Source organism: Pelodiscus sinensis, chromosome 2 (genome assembly GCF_052426305.1).
Source record: "Pelodiscus sinensis isolate ZL-2025 chromosome 2, ASM5242630v1, whole genome shotgun sequence".
Taxonomy (NCBI): Eukaryota; Metazoa; Chordata; order Testudines; family Trionychidae; genus Pelodiscus; species Pelodiscus sinensis.
Genome location: NC_143053.1, coordinates 221,337,111 through 221,357,899, shown reverse-complemented (window position 1 = coordinate 221,357,899; position 20,789 = coordinate 221,337,111). Strand labels below are relative to the sequence as shown.

The following is a 20,789-nucleotide window of genomic DNA, read 5'->3' as shown; positions in this document are numbered from 1 at the left end:
TTATATTGTTCTACTATATCAGGGGTCTCCAAACTACGGCCCGCGGGCCGGATGCGGCCCGTGAGGCCCTCTCATCCAGCCCGTGGAGACCTTTTTGTCTGGCCCCGCCTTCTTCCGCGTGCCGGCGAGATTATCCCTGAGGCGCTTGAGTCCGAGCATTGGTGTCAGCGGGAGAAACGGATTCGCAGGCGGCTGCGCGAGGCCCCAGCGCGCGCACGGGACAGCAGGTAGCCCAGGTCAGGGACGGCTCCGCGTGCCGCTTGGCCGGGCGGGCGAAAAAGGGGGGTCTTGAAGGCGGGCTCCGGATCAGACCCGGCGGCAGAGGATCGCGGGAAGCTGGACGGAGGGGAGGAAACCCGACGGTGGTTTCTCAGGGGCTAGGAGCGAGGGGCTACTTCTTCGGGGGCGGGGCTGAGGAGCTGGTGCCCATTGCAGGAGGCGGTCTGGTTGCTGTGGCACAGTGATAACGTGTCTGCTTTCAAACCAGCTTTTCCCATTAAAATGCATGCCCCTTGTTCCATGAGGCTATGTTACAAATTGTCACCTCATTCCCTGCATGATAGGAGAGCGATCACATCTCTTCAAGTGTGAGTGTCTTAGGCTGAACATATTGAACCACCCCCAATTTCAAACAGTGATTTCTAAAGCCAGAAATGTCTGCTATTTTGGCATCCAGGAAACAATTTCACCATTCACACTAATACAGGTGTTCATGTGTAGTGTATCAATGTGTTATTAAATAATAACTGAATAAAATAATATTAAATAAATAATTAAAAACAACATCCATTTTTTGATTGGTTTTTATTTGGACCTCAAGTGTGTAGTCGGCCCCCGAACTGCTGTTTGATAGTTAATGCGGCCCTCGGGCAGAAAAGTTTGGAGACCCCTGTACTATATTAATAGTAATACCTCTCTTTATGTCCTTGGTATGGCCATTTTTTAATATTGGAATATAGTTTCAGCACCATGTTATAAAAAGGAGATTGCTAGAGAGAATCCAGGACAGAGAAGATAAGATTAGAAGGCATGACCCTTGTTGAGGGGTTAAAGGAAATGAATAAGTACTGTTTGGAGAAAAGTTAGCCACAGAGTGGAGTGATAACTGTTTGCAAATATTTGGAAAGCAACATCAAGGGGACTAATGGATTTTCCCCGATGTTAAACAGCAAAACAACAAATAATGGCTTGAAAAAAGGAAAAAAAATCCTGGGTAAAAAACCAGTGGTATATACATATGTATCTTTTCATTAAAAATTAACTGAATGTAGTGTTGGGGAAAGGTCCCGGACTGACAGCTTTGTGAAGTGAAATCATCCACTTACTCACTAAGTACTGCAGTGCTACCCACACACCTTTTATGCTTCCATTCTGGCTTGGATGGGTCATCCTTCAAGATGATTGGGTGATCCTTGGAATCATTCTGAGTCTATATAAGTGCCAGCTATGATGGCAGTTTTGTGCTAAGGGTATCTAGCCATAAAGAGATGCAGCCCACCATTTCATTTCATGCAAGCCACTATCGACTCATAAGATGGTGATAACTTTCAGAATTTCAACAGAATCCTAGAGTCAAAATGCTCCATGTCCTATTGCCAACTCCTGGAACAATCTTCTCTTTAGAAATATTTTCTCAACTATGATGTCAGTGAGGTAATGGAATGATCTGCCTAGCAAGGAAGTACAGATGCCAGCTTGTCTCTCTTTATAATGAACAGTCCCTATTCTTTAGCCAGACTTTTACTGGTTTTCCACTCAGTCTCTCCAAAAACTCCTAGTCTAGTGCATTTCAATAAAATTAAGAGGTGTGGGGCCTATTTTTCTTTTTCCAAATGTCCCTGTTTATCATTCTTCATATTTGGTAGGCTAGAGTCACATTCACTAGAGCAATATGCGGAGTCTAGATAAAATTTAAAAGGTCTAATGAAGAAGAAAATTTGCTCTTTGTAGAGTGTTGGACTAGATGACAGGAGGTACTTTCCAGTATGCCGTTACTATATAGTGTGATGTCAGAGCCAACAGGGAGCAAAAAATCAAACAAACAAAAAATCCATAGGGCAGCTCTTCAGCTGATATCATGCCATGTTTTACAAAGTCACTTTCTGAGAGTAAAACCGCTTTGAATGCTTCAGTTGCTTTATCACCCTTATGTCATTACCTCGCAGAAATTTACCTTTCCTCCTTACCCCCACTCTGTTCTGAAACTTGATTTGTCAATTTCACATGCGTTCATTTTTTTTATTGTATCACTTTGGTATATATGGTTGTGCCAATTTTCTTCCACATATTGATCTGAGGAAGTGGGTCTGGCCCACGAAAGCTCATCACCTAATAAACTATCTTGTTAGTCTTTAAAGTGCTACATAGTTCTGTCTTTTGTTTCAGCTACACCAGACTAACACAGCTGCATCTCTATCACTATTCAGTTGCTTTTGTTGCAGTGTCTTACTTGGTTAGAACCACAGAAGCAATCCAAAATGTTTTAGATTTGTTGTAGTTTGTACCCTTTGGAGTTTATACTATGGGTTTTTTTAATTAACTTTTAATGTCTGTAGGGACATAAGCATAGGGACATAAGCAAAGCTGTTACATAATCAATCATGAGAAAAGCTTATGGGGGAAAAACATAGAAAATATTATTGTTAAGTAGTATATAAACTCATTCTAAGCATCTATTTAATCAATGTGGCATCATAAATGTTAGTAGGCTGAGCAAAGTGAAGTGCTACACTTAACACAGTAGTATTTACCTCTCTGTGTGTAAAGCAATAACATTAGAACACCACATATGATCAGTTCCAAGATTTCAAGGACTGTTCCAATAATTCGTGAGCAGAAGCCTTTTGCTTTTGGTGAAAATTGGAAAGCTAGAAGGGAGAAAATGGAGAGCAGAGGGGGACCTTTTTACCTCATTCTGCAAGCAGAAAGAAAATAAACAAGAACTGTGGGGAGGGAGAGGGGCTCACTCAGGGTATGTCTAGACTGCAGGCTTTTGTCGACAGATACTATCGACAAAGAGCATCTAGACTACATCCAGTTCTGTTGACAAAGCAAGCTGCTTTGTCGACATGAGAGTGTAGACGCAAAGGACAATGATGATGCAATAACGCTTTCTGTCGACAGAACTCTGTTGACAAAAGACATTATTCCTCATAGAATGAGGTTTACCACTGTCGACAAAACTGCCGAGTTCTGTCACCATTATGTCGACAGAACTCGGCGGTAGTGTAGACGCAGGTATAGTTTTATCGACAGAAGTCCATTTTTGTCACAAAACCCTATAGTCTAGACACACCCACAGAGACCCTGATATGACAGTTGTGGGAAAGGAAGTACCTACAGAACTCCTGGAAACTGGGAGAATGGGCAACTGTGCTAAGAGGGTCAGGGTTATAGAAGGAATAGAAGAATATAAGAAAGGCCACACTGGGCCAGATCAAAGATCCATCTGACCCAGTGCCAAGTGCCCAGAGGGAATGAACAGAACATGCAATCATCAAGTGATCCATCCCTTGTCACCCATTCCCAGCTTCTGACAAACAGAGGCCAGGAACACCATGGGAGGATGGGGAGGGGAAATGGGGGAAATAGTATGAGGAAAGGGGACAAGGAAACCAGAGCCCTTCTCAAGTGTCACTGAGAGGAGGGAAAGAAAGCACAGTTTTTCTGGAATGGAGGTGAGAATGTGGGATCCTGATTTGGAGGAAGGAGGAGGAATGTGAAATCCCAGTGCTCCTGGTATAAAGTGGTGGGAATCTCTGAAGCAGAGAGACATAGGAAGGTGGCTAGGGAGCTGGAGGGGTAGGGAGGAGAGAGATTGGAAGAAAGCAAGGAGCCCCTGGTGTGTGCAAAAGCAACAATTGCTGCCTTCAAGTTAGTATCTCTGGATTCAGTTACGTGTCAATTTAAAACCACCATAGTTGGTTAAAATACATATGCAGTTGCTGATGTTCAGTATGATTCTGTGTCGAAATCAGATCACTCCTGTCATTTGTCCAATTAATTATTTTAGGAAGGACTGGAAACTTCTCCTTTTGTGCAAATAGTCATTTGGCAACCAATGTGACTTTTGCATGCCATGCAGGGGATTTTTTTTATGGCTGCCAGAATCCTAAAACTTGCAGTAATATATGCAAAAGTGGTGTGATCATAGAATCCTAGGACTGGAAAGAACCTTGAGAGGTCAACAAGTCCAGTCCCTTGCCCTCACAGCAGGACCAAACACCATCTAGATCATGTTTCTTTTGCCTAGTCAGCTACATAATTCAATAGACTTCAGTAGTGTGTTATTGTTGCAAAGGTCAAAGAGATAATGATTAAATCAAGGAAGATAGTTTTTACTACGTGAGCTTTCTTTCCTTTAAAAAGAAAAAGAAAAATGCAAAGTTTTTTTTTTAAAAAAGGAAATCAGTCCATTTCAATTTTATGTAATGTGTATATTTGCAGTATTTAGTTGTTTTAATTTAGTTAAGTCTCACCCATTCTGGGGCAAGAGGCAGAATGGACACTACTGTGAGTGTACTGAGGATCTTGCAAGAGCAAAGTGCACCTGTTAAGCTCTCAAAACTAACATTCAGCTCTGGAGATTTCAGTCTAACTTGCCATTCACCCTGGGAAGGTTGGCAGCAAGCAATGCTTTGGTCAGCTTCTGTCTCTTGGCTTCTGACTGCATTATTAGTACTTTTTGGATTAAACTGTGACTCTAAACATTATGACAAAAAGAGGCAGAAAAGGAGCATTTATGATGAACAGTAAGTACCATCATTGGAATACATCTGTTCACATTGTGGGGTTTTAAATACCAGAAATGGGAATAGAAGGGCTCAAATAATTTTCTTTGGAAAATATTTGGCAGGTATATAGCTAACTGCCATCTTCTCTTCTTAATACAACAGGCCTCGCATGACCTCAGAGAGGGGGAATTTAGTGTTTCATACAGGCTCTGCCAGAAATATTGAGTTTCGAACTGGATCACAGGGAAAAATAAAAATTAATGAAGATGACCTTACAGAGCTTTTTAGTCAGGTAGTACACTTATGTATTCTCATTAAATGTTTGCCTGTTTGCTTGCACATTGATACTTTAACTTAAATATACATACATGCAAAATTTCCCTCAGCAACTGTTTCAGGTATGGCAATGGTTTATATTACTGTTATCATTGCTGTCCTCATTATGAGATGATTATGAATTATTACACACCTTAAAGAAATTACGTTGCCATATAAAAATGAGGCAGTTGTGTACACTATGTAACTCTGTTATCTCACTGAACTCTATAATAAAATGTAGCGAGGATCAAAATTTCTTCAGCAACTGAAATGACAACTGTTTCCAATAGATTTCTAATACATCCAAACTGACTTTTTTTAAACAAAAATTTAGATCAGGAAAAACAAAGATGAGATTCTAGAACTGAAAAGAAGCTCTGGGATACTTCAGAATGTTCCAAGCCAGGTCACTCTGATTAATTCCAAGGTAAGCCTAACCTCAAGTCATGTTTTATTCCTGATGTTCAGTTCCTCATGTCAGAATGTTTGCATGATTTCTCTGTTCTCAGTTACAGGCCCCAATCCTCCACTAAGAATTATATAAACTTAGGGAGGAAAATTGGAATAATTTATATGTGCCCACAAAGTCAAGACTCCCACTGATTTCAGTGAGTTGTGGATAGAACCCTGACTCTGAGGCTCTTTTTTTTTTCATCTTGTCAGCATTGATGCAAACCTAATTCCGAAGGTTCTACCTAAGCATGGTCCCCAAAGACTGTAGATATAGGCCCCATGTATTTAATACAAGTGCTACATAAAAACAATATGTAGAATCATCTGATTACAGAAACTAGAGATGAAAAAGGCCTGTTAGGTCATTTTTTCCATTCCCTGCTAATGCAGATGTTTTTCCTACAGTGGATTCTGAAATCCTTTATTCAGTTGAGGCCAGTTGTAAATCACTCCAGTTATGGAATTTCCACAATTTACCTCCGGGAAAATATTTTGGAGTCTAAGAGACCTTGTGTTAGGGAAATTTCCTGATATTTATCCTTCGTTTGATAGTTCAGGTTCAGTCCATTACTTCTAGTAATATCCCTTTGTCTCATAGTCCATAATTCATTTTCCTCCTTTGTGTTCACACCCTGCAAATAGTTGTATAAAGTTGTAGCCTCTCCAAGGTCCCTATCTTGCAAAGATGTCTGAGTTACCCCTCTGAACTACTCTCATACTTAAAGTTAAACACAGGCAGGAATCTTGGCAGGACCGAGACCTTAGCTTTTTAGTCAAATTTATGCATATTTAGGTTTTGGTTTAAGTAACAAAATCCCATTGAATGTGTGTTGGGCACCTTATACCTCTCTGAAAAGCTCCTTTATGTTTTTTCTTATATGAAAATCCCTCAATTTTCCTTAGACTACCAATGTGTACCTGACTGAAAGGTGCATTCAGTCAGTCCAGGACACAAATATGTCAGCACTGCTCTTATCTCAAACACCTTTATGTTTGTATATCTGTTGCAGATTGTGAGTCTTGAGGGGAGACTTCAAAACATAGAGCAGGTGAGTAATTATAGAACAAACCTAGCAAGTTTTTTTTAAAAGCAGAAAATGAAAGATGACTGCAAGAATAAGAATAACTAGATGGATTCTGTCCTCCCATGCATTACGCAGGGCTGCTTTTCTCATTAACAGCAGGCAGAAATGAAATGATGATTTATAGATGAGATGAAATATCTTCTTTTAAAAATAAACTCTTGAAGATTCCACATTCTTTTCAGAATTAAAAAAATGGCAACTAGATTTTAGAGAAAAAAAATCATCAGCTTTAATGATCTTCCAAGACTAAGCTGTGAATTGGGTACTCAGTCTGGGTATTTGGTTGTGTTAAAAAAAATCAGTTTTAGTTAAACTGCAGCACGAGTAATGCATTGCCATATAAACCAAACAAGTGGCATTAAAAATGAAAGCAAGGTCTTCAGTTCTAGAAACACGAGTCCTCTACTAGAACTAATGAAGATTTTCTATTAATTGTCACTTGTCAATCTGTTACACTCTCAATGGGCAGCAGCTAGTCTCTGCAGGGAAACACAATCTCAGACATACATTCACATTTTTAGTTGTTACATTTCTGTAGTGCCAATTGTGTGCTAAGCCTTTTGCCCACAGGTATGAAAAAAATCAGACTGTTTTTAAAGATCATGCTAGCAAGTCAAGTGATGTTTCATTCATTGTTTCAGATTGTGCAAAGGAAAGCTTGTAGCAGCAACCCTTGTCAGAATTCGGGAACCTGCCTTAGCCTGCTGGATGCCTTCTTTTGTCTCTGTCCAAGTAACTGGCAGGTGAGGATTTCAGGCTATTTGAACATATCCAATACTTCTGATTATTATTATTGTCATCATATGTTAGGGTTCAATTCTGACTCCTTCACTTTTTCTAAGTAGCACCAATGGCATTAATCTGACTATTCATGGAGTAAGGTAGCATTCAATATGTGGAAGGATGGGAGAATGTGGGGATTATGTAACTCTACTTTAACTCCCACAGGCACCATAAGGTCCCTCTATTCTCTGCCAGCCTAGCTTCTGTACATTCCTGTGTCAATGTTAGTCTGTAGTAAAATGCGTCTTTTTAAAATAGAGGGTGATATGTCAGTTATTTGAAGCAATGCAGCCACTTTAATAGCCGATTCATCATTGGGTATGTTTATATAAGGCTCTGACTCATTTGCCTCTCACGCACCAGTGATGATAAAAAAAAGTGACAGATTCTTTATTAGTATAAATTGGTGTAAACGGAGGGGTGAAAATTTGCACTCAGGAGAAGGAGGATCCACCCTGGATCTGAGGAACCGTCCCATTGATATTTTTGTCAATGCTGATGCTTTTTCATAAGATATTTAAGTTTCAGAAATCAACATTTTTCAATGAAAAAAATATTTTGCGGAAAAGTTTCCAACCAGCTTCATTAGTAAAGTAAAGGGTCATGGTGAACTCCAGTTTCTCTTATTCAAATGCTTTCTATAAATTTCTAAAACTTTTTATGCTTTTGTGTGATTCTCAAGTAGGTAATGAAAACAAGATAGAACAATAGCCACTTGTTACAGAGTTTTATAAAGAAAGTTGTGGCAATAGCAGCCTATGCTTTGTATAACCTCTGAAACACTTTTATTAAACATTGGCTCCATGAACCACTTCGATTCTCTGTTATTTGGAAAATAACATGGATTGCTATGTCATCGCAGGGCCCGTTCTGTTCAGAAGATGTTAATGAGTGCCAGATTTATGCCGGAACAGCGTTTGCCTGCCAGAATGGAGCTACATGTGTGAACACACCAGGCAGTTACAGGTAACTTTTCATGCCCTTACATAGAAGTGCTCTATTAGGAACCTGTGACATTTTTGTGCCACTTACTTCCACTACAGTACCATGTCAGAAATAATGCTATATTTAACTACTGCAGCACCTTTCACTCGGAGCATAGAACACTTCTTAAACTATGTAGCCAAACCTGACACAGGCAAAAATCACTGAAGCCACTGGGAGCTTTGCCTGTTTTGAGGCAAGAGGGTCAGGCCTATACAAAGATTGTACAAGACTGTCCTTCATACTGGTCCCAGTGACCTAATCTGCATGAGGAGGCATAACTTGGTGCTGCATGCTACAATAATAGATGGAGTTTGGGCAACATTCATCAGACTTTCCTGTCCTGGACCTGGTGCTCTACACTACACAGTTAGGCTGAGGTAAGGTAGCTTATGTTAACACAATTAGGTCAGCGTGCACACTACAGCCTTGCTCCTGCCCTCGTAAGGGCCTGTGTACACCAACAAAAGAACTCCACTGCCACAAGAGACAGAGGGCGTAGGTCAGTGTTGTTAGGGTGACACACTTTCTGTACTAAAATGGCATTTTACTTACATTGTCTGTCTTGTCTATCACGGTTCCATGCTAGAGTTGTAAAATTGACAAGAAAGCCAGGCAGACAAGAAACCCTGCTGTCCTCAGTTTCCTATACCCAGCTGGGCTTCTGCCTGGAGGCTCCCTGTTCAGGGAGCCAAGAAGCCCAAGTGTCTGCCCCCTGATTTTAGGTAGGAGTGGTGAGGCAAGAATCCTAGGGGAGTGCAAGGCTCCTGACAGGGAACTGTGTGAAACTGAGAACCCCAGCACTCAACCCCTCCTTCTCCCGATCTCTCTTCTGCTGGTAGAAGCACTGCCAGAGAGGATGTGTACCACCGACAGAAGGAAGGTAGTGTGGACATCAGCCACCATTGTAATTACTCAGGGGACTGTAATTTTCCTAACATAGGTCAACTTAATTCTGTCATGTAAACATGCTCCTAGTATGCCCGCTGAACCAGCACAGGTACAAAGAGATAGAAATCAAGCTCCGTACAGACTGTCCACACCAAACTCTATTGTTTGGAAGCCTCTACATTATTAAACAACATTTTTGTATTCTCTAAGTTTATCTTCCCCATTAGGGCCATATCATAGATATGAACTATTCATGAACTATTAACAGTGCTGGATAAATGTCACGTTTCAACTGCAAAGATTGCTTGAAAAGATCATTACAGGTTACTGAACACTGTCTTTAGTGAACTGACACTGATTAACTGAGGTTGTACAAGCTGGAATAATTTAATGCTTAACTCCTTCCTGCAGTAAAGAAAGTCTATGTTTAATCAGTTAAGGATCTTCAGATATATAAACAACACGTCCCATCTTCTAACCACCCATCCCCAACTAAATATGGACAAATCAAATGACAGATAAAAAGATTCACAGGACTCTAAATCAGCTAATGAGGTACATTTCAGAACTTCAAGCCCTGCCACAAAGGACTGATTCAAAAACAAGGCAATCAAAAATGGAGACATTCCAAAGAGGAAGAGATCATCTCTCTACTCCAACTATTCTAGTAAGAGATTAAAATTATTACCCATTTGAAGCCACACAGGGCAGGACTTCCTAAAGCTTGTGGCGATACTCTGAACAGCTTCTGCTGATTAATAAAATATTAGGTTCTTTTTTTACTGCCTTTAAATATTGTGCTGATCTTTCCCCTTCGTTGAAAGCACTTCTCACCAAATTCCTGCTTGTTTTGAATAGGAAATGATACTCTAATAGGCATCAGGACTCCTTCAGTATTTCACCAAAATCATTAGTTTACAGCTTCTAACATGATGGCTTTTGATTCAGGTAAGCATTCCTCTTATCTTTAAGCTAATGCTTTCCCAAATCAGTGCCTTAAAAAGGACATGTAAGTCAAGAGCTCGAACAGCAAAAGTACTGTGTAAACTTCCAGCATGGTCAGCTCCTGAAGGGGCTGTGTGACTGAGTCTCTGTTGCCCTATACTTTGTGCCATCTGTGACATTGACAAAATACCATCATTCTGATTTACAGACATGCCACTGGTATATCTCTAACTGCACAGGCTGTGGTAGGGATATGGGATCCTGGTCTTAGCTTGTCCTCTCTGAAGACAATACCATAGTTCTGGGTGCTCAGAAATAAGTAAAGAGAACTGGGAACCTTGTTGGGGAAGGGAGCATGGATGGATGGCACGCCTCCGGGCATGGAGTAGAAGAGCTTTGTTTCACTAGAGCATAGGGATACAGGTCTTCTCATTGGGAGGTATAGGGGTGAAAGTAATTTAAAATACTTACAAGTACTGTCCTGTCCTGCTCTTATGTTCTTGTGACAATCTGTCCCCTTTTGGGGGTTCAGAGCAGGGGGTTGGGATGTGAGGTGGAGTGTGGGGGGCTCAGAGAAGGGGTTTGGGGTATGGGGGGGTTCAGGAGTTAGGGCAGAGGGTTGGGGTATGGAAGGGTGCAGGAGTCAGGGCAGGGGGGTACAGAGTGGGGTTGGGATGGGGATGGGTTACCTTACTTGGCTGGTGGATGGATCCCTGCCGCTGTGGGCCAGTTGTGTGGGATCCCTGCTGAAGGGAAACTGGCGGTGGTGCAAGGAGCCCCCTGGCTTGCCACTCCCTTCCCCTGGCTTCTGACCAGTGGTTGAGGGCAACAGCGCATGCCATGGATGTTACATGTGTTGCCTGGTGTCCACTGAGGGGGCAGCGGGACAGGTGCAGACACACCAGTAGCTCAGCTGGGAGCATGCACACCTCACCTACAGTGCCCAGGTGGTCCCTTTAGCCTACCTGCTTCACCTAGCTGAATGCACCAGGTTGCCAGCGCCAGCCTGTAGCAGCAGCTCAGCTAAGAAAGCGCCTCAGCTGGCTCTTGCCGGAGCATAGCCAGCTTTAGCCAAAGCGGGCACCAGGGTGCACCACCTGACTTTCACCTCTGGGTGAAACAGGCACATTTCCTTATGTCTGATACAGACTGATCACCTGTAAGAGGAGGGGAAAACAATAACATGCTCTCCTGGAACTCTGCCTGGAAATGCTGACTTTAAAACAGTGGCTGGAAGTGAGAGATGGGCAGCAGAGTTCTCTCTTTCAGATGGACAGTGAGCGATGTCTTAATGTTGTGGTGCCCCAACATTCTGTGCTGCTGAGCACAGGAGGAAGGTAGCAAGTATAGCATAGCCTGTTTTATAGGTGGCCTGACATGGCAAAGACACTTGCAGGAATGCTGCAAATGTATCTATTAAACTCAATGAATGATGCTGGTGAATTGCACACCCTGAGAAAAGTACCATTGGGTCACATTACAACCACTGCACATGGATATTCCTTCTATCATCTTCTTGCAAGCGGTGGCATAGTATTAAAAAGCTAATGGCATACCAACAAAATATTTGTGGGGGCTAAGATATTTATGCAGAAATTGAGAACAAACTGCTTTGCAGGGAACTCTGACATGCCATTTGGCTGGCTTGTTCTCTTCTGACAGGGAGAGCTTTGTATTGTGGCTGAAAGTCATGTATTTGCTATCTTATTTACCATTACAGAAAATAAGAAACAGAACTTCCAGACAAGTAGCCGCCTGTAAGCATGGTGTTCTCGAAGGAGCTAAACAAGTGCTGTCATCAGTCCAGGGCTGACTGGCACTGGTATGCCAGTTAAAAAAAGAGGGTTAGTGACATGGAGCCAAGTACTGCAAAATAGTTGTAGAGACACTGAACTTTAGTGCCCAGGCATTGGAATCACAGGCATCCCCTGTATGCTGTCATTTGGAGACAGTATTTCACTCCACTTCCTATAGAATCATAGAATCAGAGAATACTAGGACTGGAGGAGACCTCGGGAGGTCATAAAGTCCAGTCCCCTGCCCTGATGGCAGGACCAAATACTGTCTAGACCATCCCTGATAGACATTTATCTAACCTACTCTTAAATATCTCCACAGATGGAGATTCCACAACCTCCCTGGGCAATTTATTCCACTGTTTGACTACCCTGATAGTTAGGAACTTTTTCCTAATGTCCAACCTAAACCTCCCTTGCTGCAGTATAAGCCCATTGCTTCTTGTTCTATCCTCAGAGGCCAAGATGAACAAGTTTTCTCCCTTCTCCTTATGACACTCTTTTAGATATCTGAAAACAGCTAACATGTCTCCCCTGAATCTTCTCTTTTCTAAACTAAACAAACCCAATTCCTTCAGCCTTCCCTCCTAGGTCATGTTCTCTAGACCTTTAATCATTCTCATTGCTCTTCTCTGGACCCTCTCCAATTTCTCCACATCTTTCTTGAAATGCGGTGCCCAGAACTGAACACAATACTCCAATTGAGGCCTAACCAGCACAGAGTAGATCGGAAGAATGACTTCTCGTGTCTTGCTCACAACACACCTGTTAATGCATCCGAGAATCATGTTTGCTTTCTTTGCAACAGCATCACACTGCTGACTCATATTCAACTTGTGGTCCACTATAACCCCTAAATCCCTTTCTGCCGTACTCCTTCCCAGACAGTCGCTTCCCATTCTGTGTGTATGAAACTGATTGTTCCATCCTCAGTGGAGCACTTTGCATTTGTCTTTATTAAACTTCATCCTATTTACCTCAGACCATTTCTCCAATTTGTCCAGGTCATTTTCAATTATGACCCTATCCTGCAAATTAGTCGCAACCCCTCCTAGCTTGGTATCATCTGCAAACTTAATAATTGTACTTTCTATGCCAATATCTAAATCGTTGATGAAGATATTGAACAGAGCCGGTCCCAAAACAGACCCCTGCGAAACCCCACTTGTTATGCCTTTCCAGCAGGATTGTGAACCATTAATAACTACTTTCTGAGTACGGTTATCCAGCCAGTTATGCGCCCACCTTATAGTAGCCCCATCTAAGTTGTATTTACCTAGTTTATTGATAAGAATATCATGCGAGACCGTATCAAACGCCTTGCTAAAGTCTAGGTATCCCACATCCATCACTTCTCCTTTATCCACAAGACTCGTTATCCTAATAAAGAAAGCTATCAGATTGGTTTGACATGATTTGTTCTTTACAAATCCATGCTGGCTGTTACCTATCATCTTGCCACTTTCCAAGTCTTTACAGACGATTTCCTTAATTACTTGCTCCATTATCTTCTCTGGCACAGAAGTTAAACTAACTGGTCTATAGTTTCCAGGATTGTTCTTATTTCCCTTTTTATAGATGGGAACTATATCTGCCCTTTTCCAGTCCTCTGGAATCTCTCCTGTCTCCCATGATTTTCCAAAGATGATAGCTAGAGGCTCAGATACCTCCTCTATCAGCTCCTTGAGTATTCTAGGATGCATTTCATCTGGCCCTGGTGACTTGCAGGCATCTAACTTTTCTAGGTGATTTTTAACTTGTTCTTTTTTTATGTTACCTTCTAAAACTACCCCCTTCCCACTAGCATTCGCTATGTTAGGCATTCCTTCAGACTTCTCGGTGAAGACCGAAAGAAAGAAGTCATTGAGCATCTCTGCCATTTCCAAGTTTCCTGTTACTCTTTCTCCCTCCTCACTGACCTGTGGGCCTACCCTCTCCTTGGTCTTCCTATTGCTTCTAATGTATTTATAAAACGTCTTCTTGTTTCCTTTTATTCCTATAGCTAGTTTGAGGTCATTCTGTGCCTTTGCCTTTCTAACCTTGCCCCTGCATTCCTGTGCTGTTTGCCTATATTCATCCTTTGTAATTTGTCCTACTTTCCATTTTTTATATGACTCCTTTTTCATTTTTAGATCATGCAAGATCTCGTGGTTAAGCCAAGGCGGTCTTTTGCCATATTTTCTATCTTTCCGACAAATCAGAATAGCTTACTTTTGGGCCCTTAACAATGTCCCTTTGAAAAACTGCCAACTCTCCTAAGTTGTTTTTCCCCTCAGTCTCGATTCCAATGGGACCTTACCTATCAGCTCTCTGTGCTTACCAAAATCCGCCTTCCTGAAATCCATTGTCTCTATTTTGCTGTTCTCCCGTTTACTCTTCCTTAGAATTGTGAACTCTATGATATCATGATCACTTTCATGCAAGCTGCCTTCCACTTTCAAATTCTCAACTAGTTCCTCCCTATTTGTTAGGATCAAATCTAGAACAGCTTCCCCCCTGGTAGCTTTTTCAACCTTCTGAAATACAAAGTTGTCTCCAATGCAGTCCAAGAATTTATAGGATAATCTGTGCCCCGCTGTGTTATTTTGCCAACATATATCTGGATAGTTGAAGTCCCCAATCACCACCAAATCTTGGGCTTTGGATGATTTTGTTAGTTGTTTAAAAAAAGCCTCATCCGCTTCTTCCACCTGGGTAGGTGGCCTGTAGTGGACTCCTAGCATGACATCACCTTTGTTTTTAATCCCTTTTAGCCTAACCCAGAGACTCTCAACACTTCCATCTCCTGTGTCCTTCTCCACCTCACTCCAAGTGTGTTCATTTTTAATGTATAAGGCAACACCTCCTCCCTTTTTTCCCTGTCTGTCCTTCCTGAGCAAGTTGTACCCTTCTATAGAAACATTCCAATCATGTGTATTATCCCACCAAGTTTCTGTGATGCCAACAATGTCATAATTGTACTTATTTATTAGCGCTCCCAGTTCTTCCTGCTTATTTTCTATACTTCTCACATTTGTATATAGGCATCTAAGATCCTGATTTGACCTTGCCTCCCAGTTTTTCCCTGACCCTCCTTTCTCTCTGCCATTGTAGCCCAGGCTCCCTCCCATTTCCGACCCATCTCCCAGGTCCCCATATTCTCCACTTACCTGTGGAATTTGCTTACCTGTCCCCGTCGAACCTAGTTTAAAGCCCTCCTCACTAGGTTAGCTATTCTGTGTCCAAATAGGGTCTTCCCCCTCCTCGAAAGGTGGACACCATCCCTGCTTAGCTGTCCTTCATGGAATAGCATCCCATGGTCGAAGAAGCCAAAGCCCTCCTGGCGACACCATCTTCGCAGCCCGACATTCACCTCCAGGATGCACCACCTGTCTCTGCCCGGGCCCCTACCTGCGACAGGAAGGATTGAAGAGAATACCACCTGTGCTCCAAACTCCTTCACCCGTACTCCCAGAGCCCTGTAGTCACTCTTGATCCACTCAGTGTCACACCTCACAGTATCATAAGTGCCCACATGGATGAGTAGCATGGGGTAGTAGTCAGAGGGCCGGATAATCCTCAACAGTGCCTCTGTAATATCTCGGATACAGGCCCCCGGCAGGCAGCATACCTCCCGAGATGAAATGTCAAGGCGACATATGGGCGCCTCCGTCCCCCTCAAAAGAGAGTCTCCGACCACCACTACCCTACATTTCCTATTCGCAGTGGTGAAAGCAGACCTCCCAGCCTTGAGGGTACTGGGCTTCTCCTCCTCCGGTGTAGGGGGTGATTGCTTATCTCCTGTATAAAGAAGAGCATAATGGTTTCCTAGTACCACGGCGGGAGGGTTCGGAGCAGAGGTGGAGTAGTGCATGGTGCCAGAAATAACCAGCTGCCACTGTCTACCCTGAGCCGTCCCCTCCTCCACCAGTGGTGTGTCCACAGTCCTGTGTACCAGGACAGCTACCTCAGCTGTCTCCTCATGAACACGGTCCAGGAATTCCTCATGGATGTGGGTGCTCCTCAACCTAACCACCTCCTCCTGTAGCTCTCTTACTTGCTGCCTGAGAGATTCCACAAGCAAGCACCTTTTGCATTGGATGATCTCCCCAGCCTGGATATCAATAAGTGGGAATTGCAAGCTCTTGTCTTGTATTGTTCTGTCATCCTCCACTTCAGCAGGGACTGCATTTCAGTGGCCTAGATGATTGTACTTTTAGGCATAGTGCTGAGTAAGGGAGAGTGCATAAATTGCACCAACTCCAGAGTAGCCCTGCAACTCACTATGTCTCAGAGACTCTCCTCAGGGGCAAATTCCTCCTACCCTTATCACCTTGTCTCCTCTTGCTTCAGGAAATAATTTTGCTGCAATAGCTACAATACACACTGTGGCGAGAGCCCCTTTCCTTCGTCAGCATCTGGGCCAGCAGCCTTCCTCCTTTAAGAGGAGTTGGAGCTTGTGGCTGATTTCTAGGGTAGGGAGCTCAGCCACTTCTTCTGGGACTCCCTCTTCTGCTAAAGCTATTGTGGCTTAGTCTCTGTCACCCGTTCCCCCTCCCCCTCTGGCTGCAGAGGCCTTTAAAGGCCTCTTGCAGGCCTGCTGGTTCCAAGCAGCCCGGCCAGCTTCCTACCCGCTGCTCCTAATTGTGCTGCAGCCCTCCACCCCAACTAAGCAGGCTTTTTTTTCTTTTTCTTTTTAGGCTGCTTTTTTCCCAGTCTATAGCAGCCCTGTGGCCTGACCTTGTCACAACACATTCAGTTCATCATTCCAGCTTGAGAGCAGTCTGGAAGGCAGAATTCTTGGGTTCTGTTACCACCTTTTCCACTAAAACTTTCTACTTGAACATGCATAAATCATCTAATTTATCCATGCCTCAGTTTCCTCACATCCAAAATGAGTGCAGGTTTTCTAAATTGCTGACATGAGTCAGCTGGTCCAGTGACTCTAAAGATTCCCCCAGCCAGCATTATTAATTCTCCTCAAGGCTTTATTTCTGCAAGCTAAGATGTGCCTTTTATACCATACTAAACAAACTGGCATTTACATAACCAAGAAAGCAAATTGAAATTATGCCTTTCCTCTGAGTACCAGGAAGTTCTAGTAACACATTCTCTGTTTCAGCAAGGTACTTGAGCATGTGTTTAAAGTGAAGCATACACACAAATCCATCCCCAGTTAGCAAATGCAAGTGTTTTGTTGAATCTGGGTCTGAACAAGGAGGCCCTTTGGATGAGATGGTTTAAATTATTTAGGTACCTAAATATGGAACTAGGTGTCTCGTGTGATTTTTAAATGTGTCCAAAAGATTAAAAGCCTAAATCTAATTGAAATCTGTGAGAGATAGGCCTCTAAATACTTTTGAAAAATCACATTAGCTGTCTAAATACTTTTACAAATCTGTCCCTCAGTCTCCAGTCTAACAGAATTATTCTATCCAGTACCCCCATGGGGCTTTAAGATGGGTGTTTCTGCTCCACCACCTGTCACAGTATAATTATTACCTATCTGACGAGAGAGTATTGAAGTCTTAATTTACTGTTTGCTTGTAAAGGACTTGGAGAGTCAGGCACCATTTAAAGAGCAAAGTACCAATACTGTAATAAAATAGTCAGGTGTGATTTTTGTCAAAAAACAGAATAAGGCCATTGTCACTTCATCTCTCACTATCACATTTGTCAAGAGCTGTAGAGGAAGAGAAAGCTTTCACCTATTAAAAAGAAAATCCTCAGTGGAAGATTAATCAGGATGTTGGGGCCAGAAAACTGCTATAATAATTCAGTTAGTTTCGACCATCATGAGGTAATAAAGAACTGCATTGAAGGGAGATTCCCAACATCTACACTAGGAAGAAAGGATTTTCCAATGGTTAGTGCCCTAACATAGGAGGAGCTGGGAGGTCTGTGGCAGAATAGGGCTTGATCCAGACTTCATGTGTAACCTTCATCAGGTCACTCAGGTCTGGTCTAACTAGACTAGGCAGGTTGGCTTAGGGCATGCAACTCCACTTACATATTTTGCATAGCTGGAGTTGGATTACTTTAAGCTGAACCATGGCGTCGTCCACACTGCAGGAGGCCGATGGCAGCACACGCAGAAGGAGGAGTACTGGATGCCTGCTCTCAGCATTCGATTTAGGAGGTCTATGTTAGACCTGATAAATCAAATGCTAGAAGATTGACCTCCAGAGCGTCGATCTTCTCGTAAGTGTAAATATGCCCTCAGTGTATCTGTGCTCGTTTCCCAATCTGTAAAATGGGTATATCCTGCTCCCATTGGAGTTGTAAGGCTAAATATAGAAGACTGTGAGGTGTTGAGAAACTGTGGTACCTAAGACAGACAACATTATCACACTTCTCTGTGCTTTCATCACTAGCTGCATCTGTACTCCAGAAACCTACGGGCCCCATTGTACCTCAACATTTGATGATTGCCAAAGAGGCTCTCAGGCTCTCTGTGAGCATGGCGTCTGCATAGATTCAGACAGGGAGCGGCCCCATGAGGTAAGAAATGAAGTATGAGTCTCTTCATGCAGCACAGTTATAGTCAGCATTTAAAAACTCTGAAGAACCACTCAACTTTGCCCCAATGCAGACCAACCAATGGTTCTCCAGAGGTGAGATGGGTTAATGTACACAAGGACTTGGCTATACTATCTATAGAGGTTTTGGGGGCTGGCAATGTCAGATGCCTTGTTTACCTACTGTGTGATTATTACCTGTCTTTCATTAAAATAGTCCAGGTTAGTAACTACAGGCCTAAGTGGAAGATTGGTTAATCATTGCATTGTTTCTAGGCTATTTTCCCTTTATTTTGTAGATTATCAGTGGGATTTTCAAAAGCATTTAGGGCTGATGTGACTCTGCTCCCATTAAAGTCAATGATAAAACTCCCCTTGCCTTTGGTGAGAGCACAGTTAATGCTGAAAGCTTTTGAAAATGACACCTTAATGGTATTTGATGTTAACTTCAAGCTCTTCATGCTCCAGTTCTCTCACATTGCTGGGACCAAATAGGGATTGTTCTTAAAAATAAATAAATCATGCTTTAAAAAATGGTTCTGGAACCTAACTTCAATCCAATAAGTCATGCTGATTTCACTGACCACTGCAAATTGTTACTGATGTTAAGATCTGAGTATTAGTAAAGTTTACCGTAAATATAATCATTGCCCTTAAAGAAAATATGGACATATAAATTAATTAGCTATTTACACTATGCATGTGTAACAGGGCCCCGCGACCACTTCCCTAAAGAGCCCCCTTTTCCGTGAGCCCTGTCACCTTTGTCTCTGCGTTCCCTCAGTCCCTTGCCCAGTCCAGAGTCTCACATGGCTCCGTCACTCCGCCGCCACAGAGTCTTCCCCTCCGGGGCGTCCTGTACTCCCCTCCGGCCAGATCTGGTTGGATGGTTCTGGTATGGGTCGGCTTCCGGCTGGTGGGTCCCCGGCTCCCGGGTGTCCTGCTGGGGAGAGTGCAGCCAGCCTCCACTCCTTCTCTCCTCCCCCCTTTGCCGGTGGCTCCTGCCCTCTTTCAAATCCCACGTCTTGCGTTGCGCTGGGGTCACGCCTCCTCCCCCTTGCGCCATTCCCCCTAGGTCCTAAGCATGCTGGTTCATGGCCTGCTGCAGTGCATGCGCAGCAACTCCAGTGAGGCCCGCCGCCTGCTCTCCAGAGCGGCAGTGCCACGTTGCCATTAGTGCGGGGCTCCGAGCCCTCGTCACAGTACGTCACACAGATTACTGCATCATTTCCAGGCTGATTTCAGGATGTTATTTTTATATTGGTCTTTTTATACTATATGCAAAGCAACTGAGTTAGTTGCTTTTAAGTATGTTGAGGTACAGTTCATGATAGTTGTTCATTCTCTCTGGTATAGTTTTAGTGAAATACAGATTCCTTTTACTTCATGAAATAATGATACACCCTAGTGTTGGCATATGCTAAATATTCAGTCTCAGGTTGGGAAAACTACCGAAGACATGGGCCCCATCAAATCATGGGATGATTTGAAACCTAGCTTGTAATTAGCCGGTGTTTAAAAGATATTTTACATTGTTCCTTGTGTCCATATCTCAATAGTTTTCACAATTGCCCTAATTCTTACCATGCTGTTTTAATGTGACAGCCAAAGTACAGCTGTATCTGTGATGCTGGTTGGACATCCCCACCGGGTAGCCCCGCCTGCAGTGCTGACATAGATGAGTGCAGCCTTCCTAATAAGCCGTGTTCTCAGAACCCTCCTGTACAGTGCTACAACACTCCTGGCTCTTACCACTGCGGGTCTTGTCCCACAGGTACAATACTACTCCGTATTCTCGTTCAGCAAGATGAGGCTGCCAGTTCTTCACAAGTGCAGAACTGGGGTCAATCCAGGCGTAGCTGGGTGGAATTCTTAAGATTGTTTTATACAGGAGAACCAATGAGCTAATATAACAGTCCCCTTTGACCTGAAAATCTATGAATTCTCTTTTTGGATTACACTTATCTGAGTTATTTAGGCATTTTGTGGAGAACATGATTACAGGGACTCTAAATAATCAAGATCAAGGTCTGTCTGGTCTAATCCTGATATAGAGGTATTATCTATTACTAAAAATGCACAGAACACATTTAGTTTAAAGGTCCTCACTCATAATTAGCAGACTACATTATTTTAAATTCGACAGTATTTTAGTTGAGTTCAAATCATCAAAGGAGGAAGATTTACCTTCTTCTGCCTTTCCTAAATGGACTGTGAAAGTAATGTTTTCCTGTTCTTGGCAAAGGCAGAAAAGTTCTGGCAAGAGACAGGAATTATATAATCATAGAATACTAGAACTGGAAG

General features: G+C 42.8%; 1 protein-coding gene across 2 annotated transcripts in view; it reads left to right on the top strand.

Annotated features, from left to right (window-relative positions):
• Window positions 1-4,587: 4,587 nt before the first annotated feature.
• The window catches only part of CUBN (cubilin), a 238,472-nt gene continuing 222,270 nt past the window's right edge, over window positions 4,588-20,789 (top strand). Inside the window, exons 1-8 of one of the 2 annotated variants that reach the window (XM_006119493.5) lie at window positions 4,588-4,751; window positions 4,896-5,025; window positions 5,386-5,478; window positions 6,515-6,553; window positions 7,231-7,332; window positions 8,235-8,338; window positions 18,342-18,468; window positions 20,091-20,259. In XM_006119493.5, coding sequence (XP_006119555.3) covers window positions 4,633-4,751; window positions 4,896-5,025; window positions 5,386-5,478; window positions 6,515-6,553; window positions 7,231-7,332; window positions 8,235-8,338; window positions 18,342-18,468; window positions 20,091-20,259 — 883 coding nt within the window. In that variant the 5' untranslated portion in view covers window positions 4,588-4,632. Of the gene's footprint in view, window positions 4,752-4,895; window positions 5,026-5,385; window positions 5,479-6,514; window positions 6,554-7,230; window positions 7,333-8,234; window positions 8,339-18,341; window positions 18,469-20,090; window positions 20,260-20,789 lie in introns of those variants that run through there. The other variant, XM_075922454.2, reaches the window with a different exon arrangement.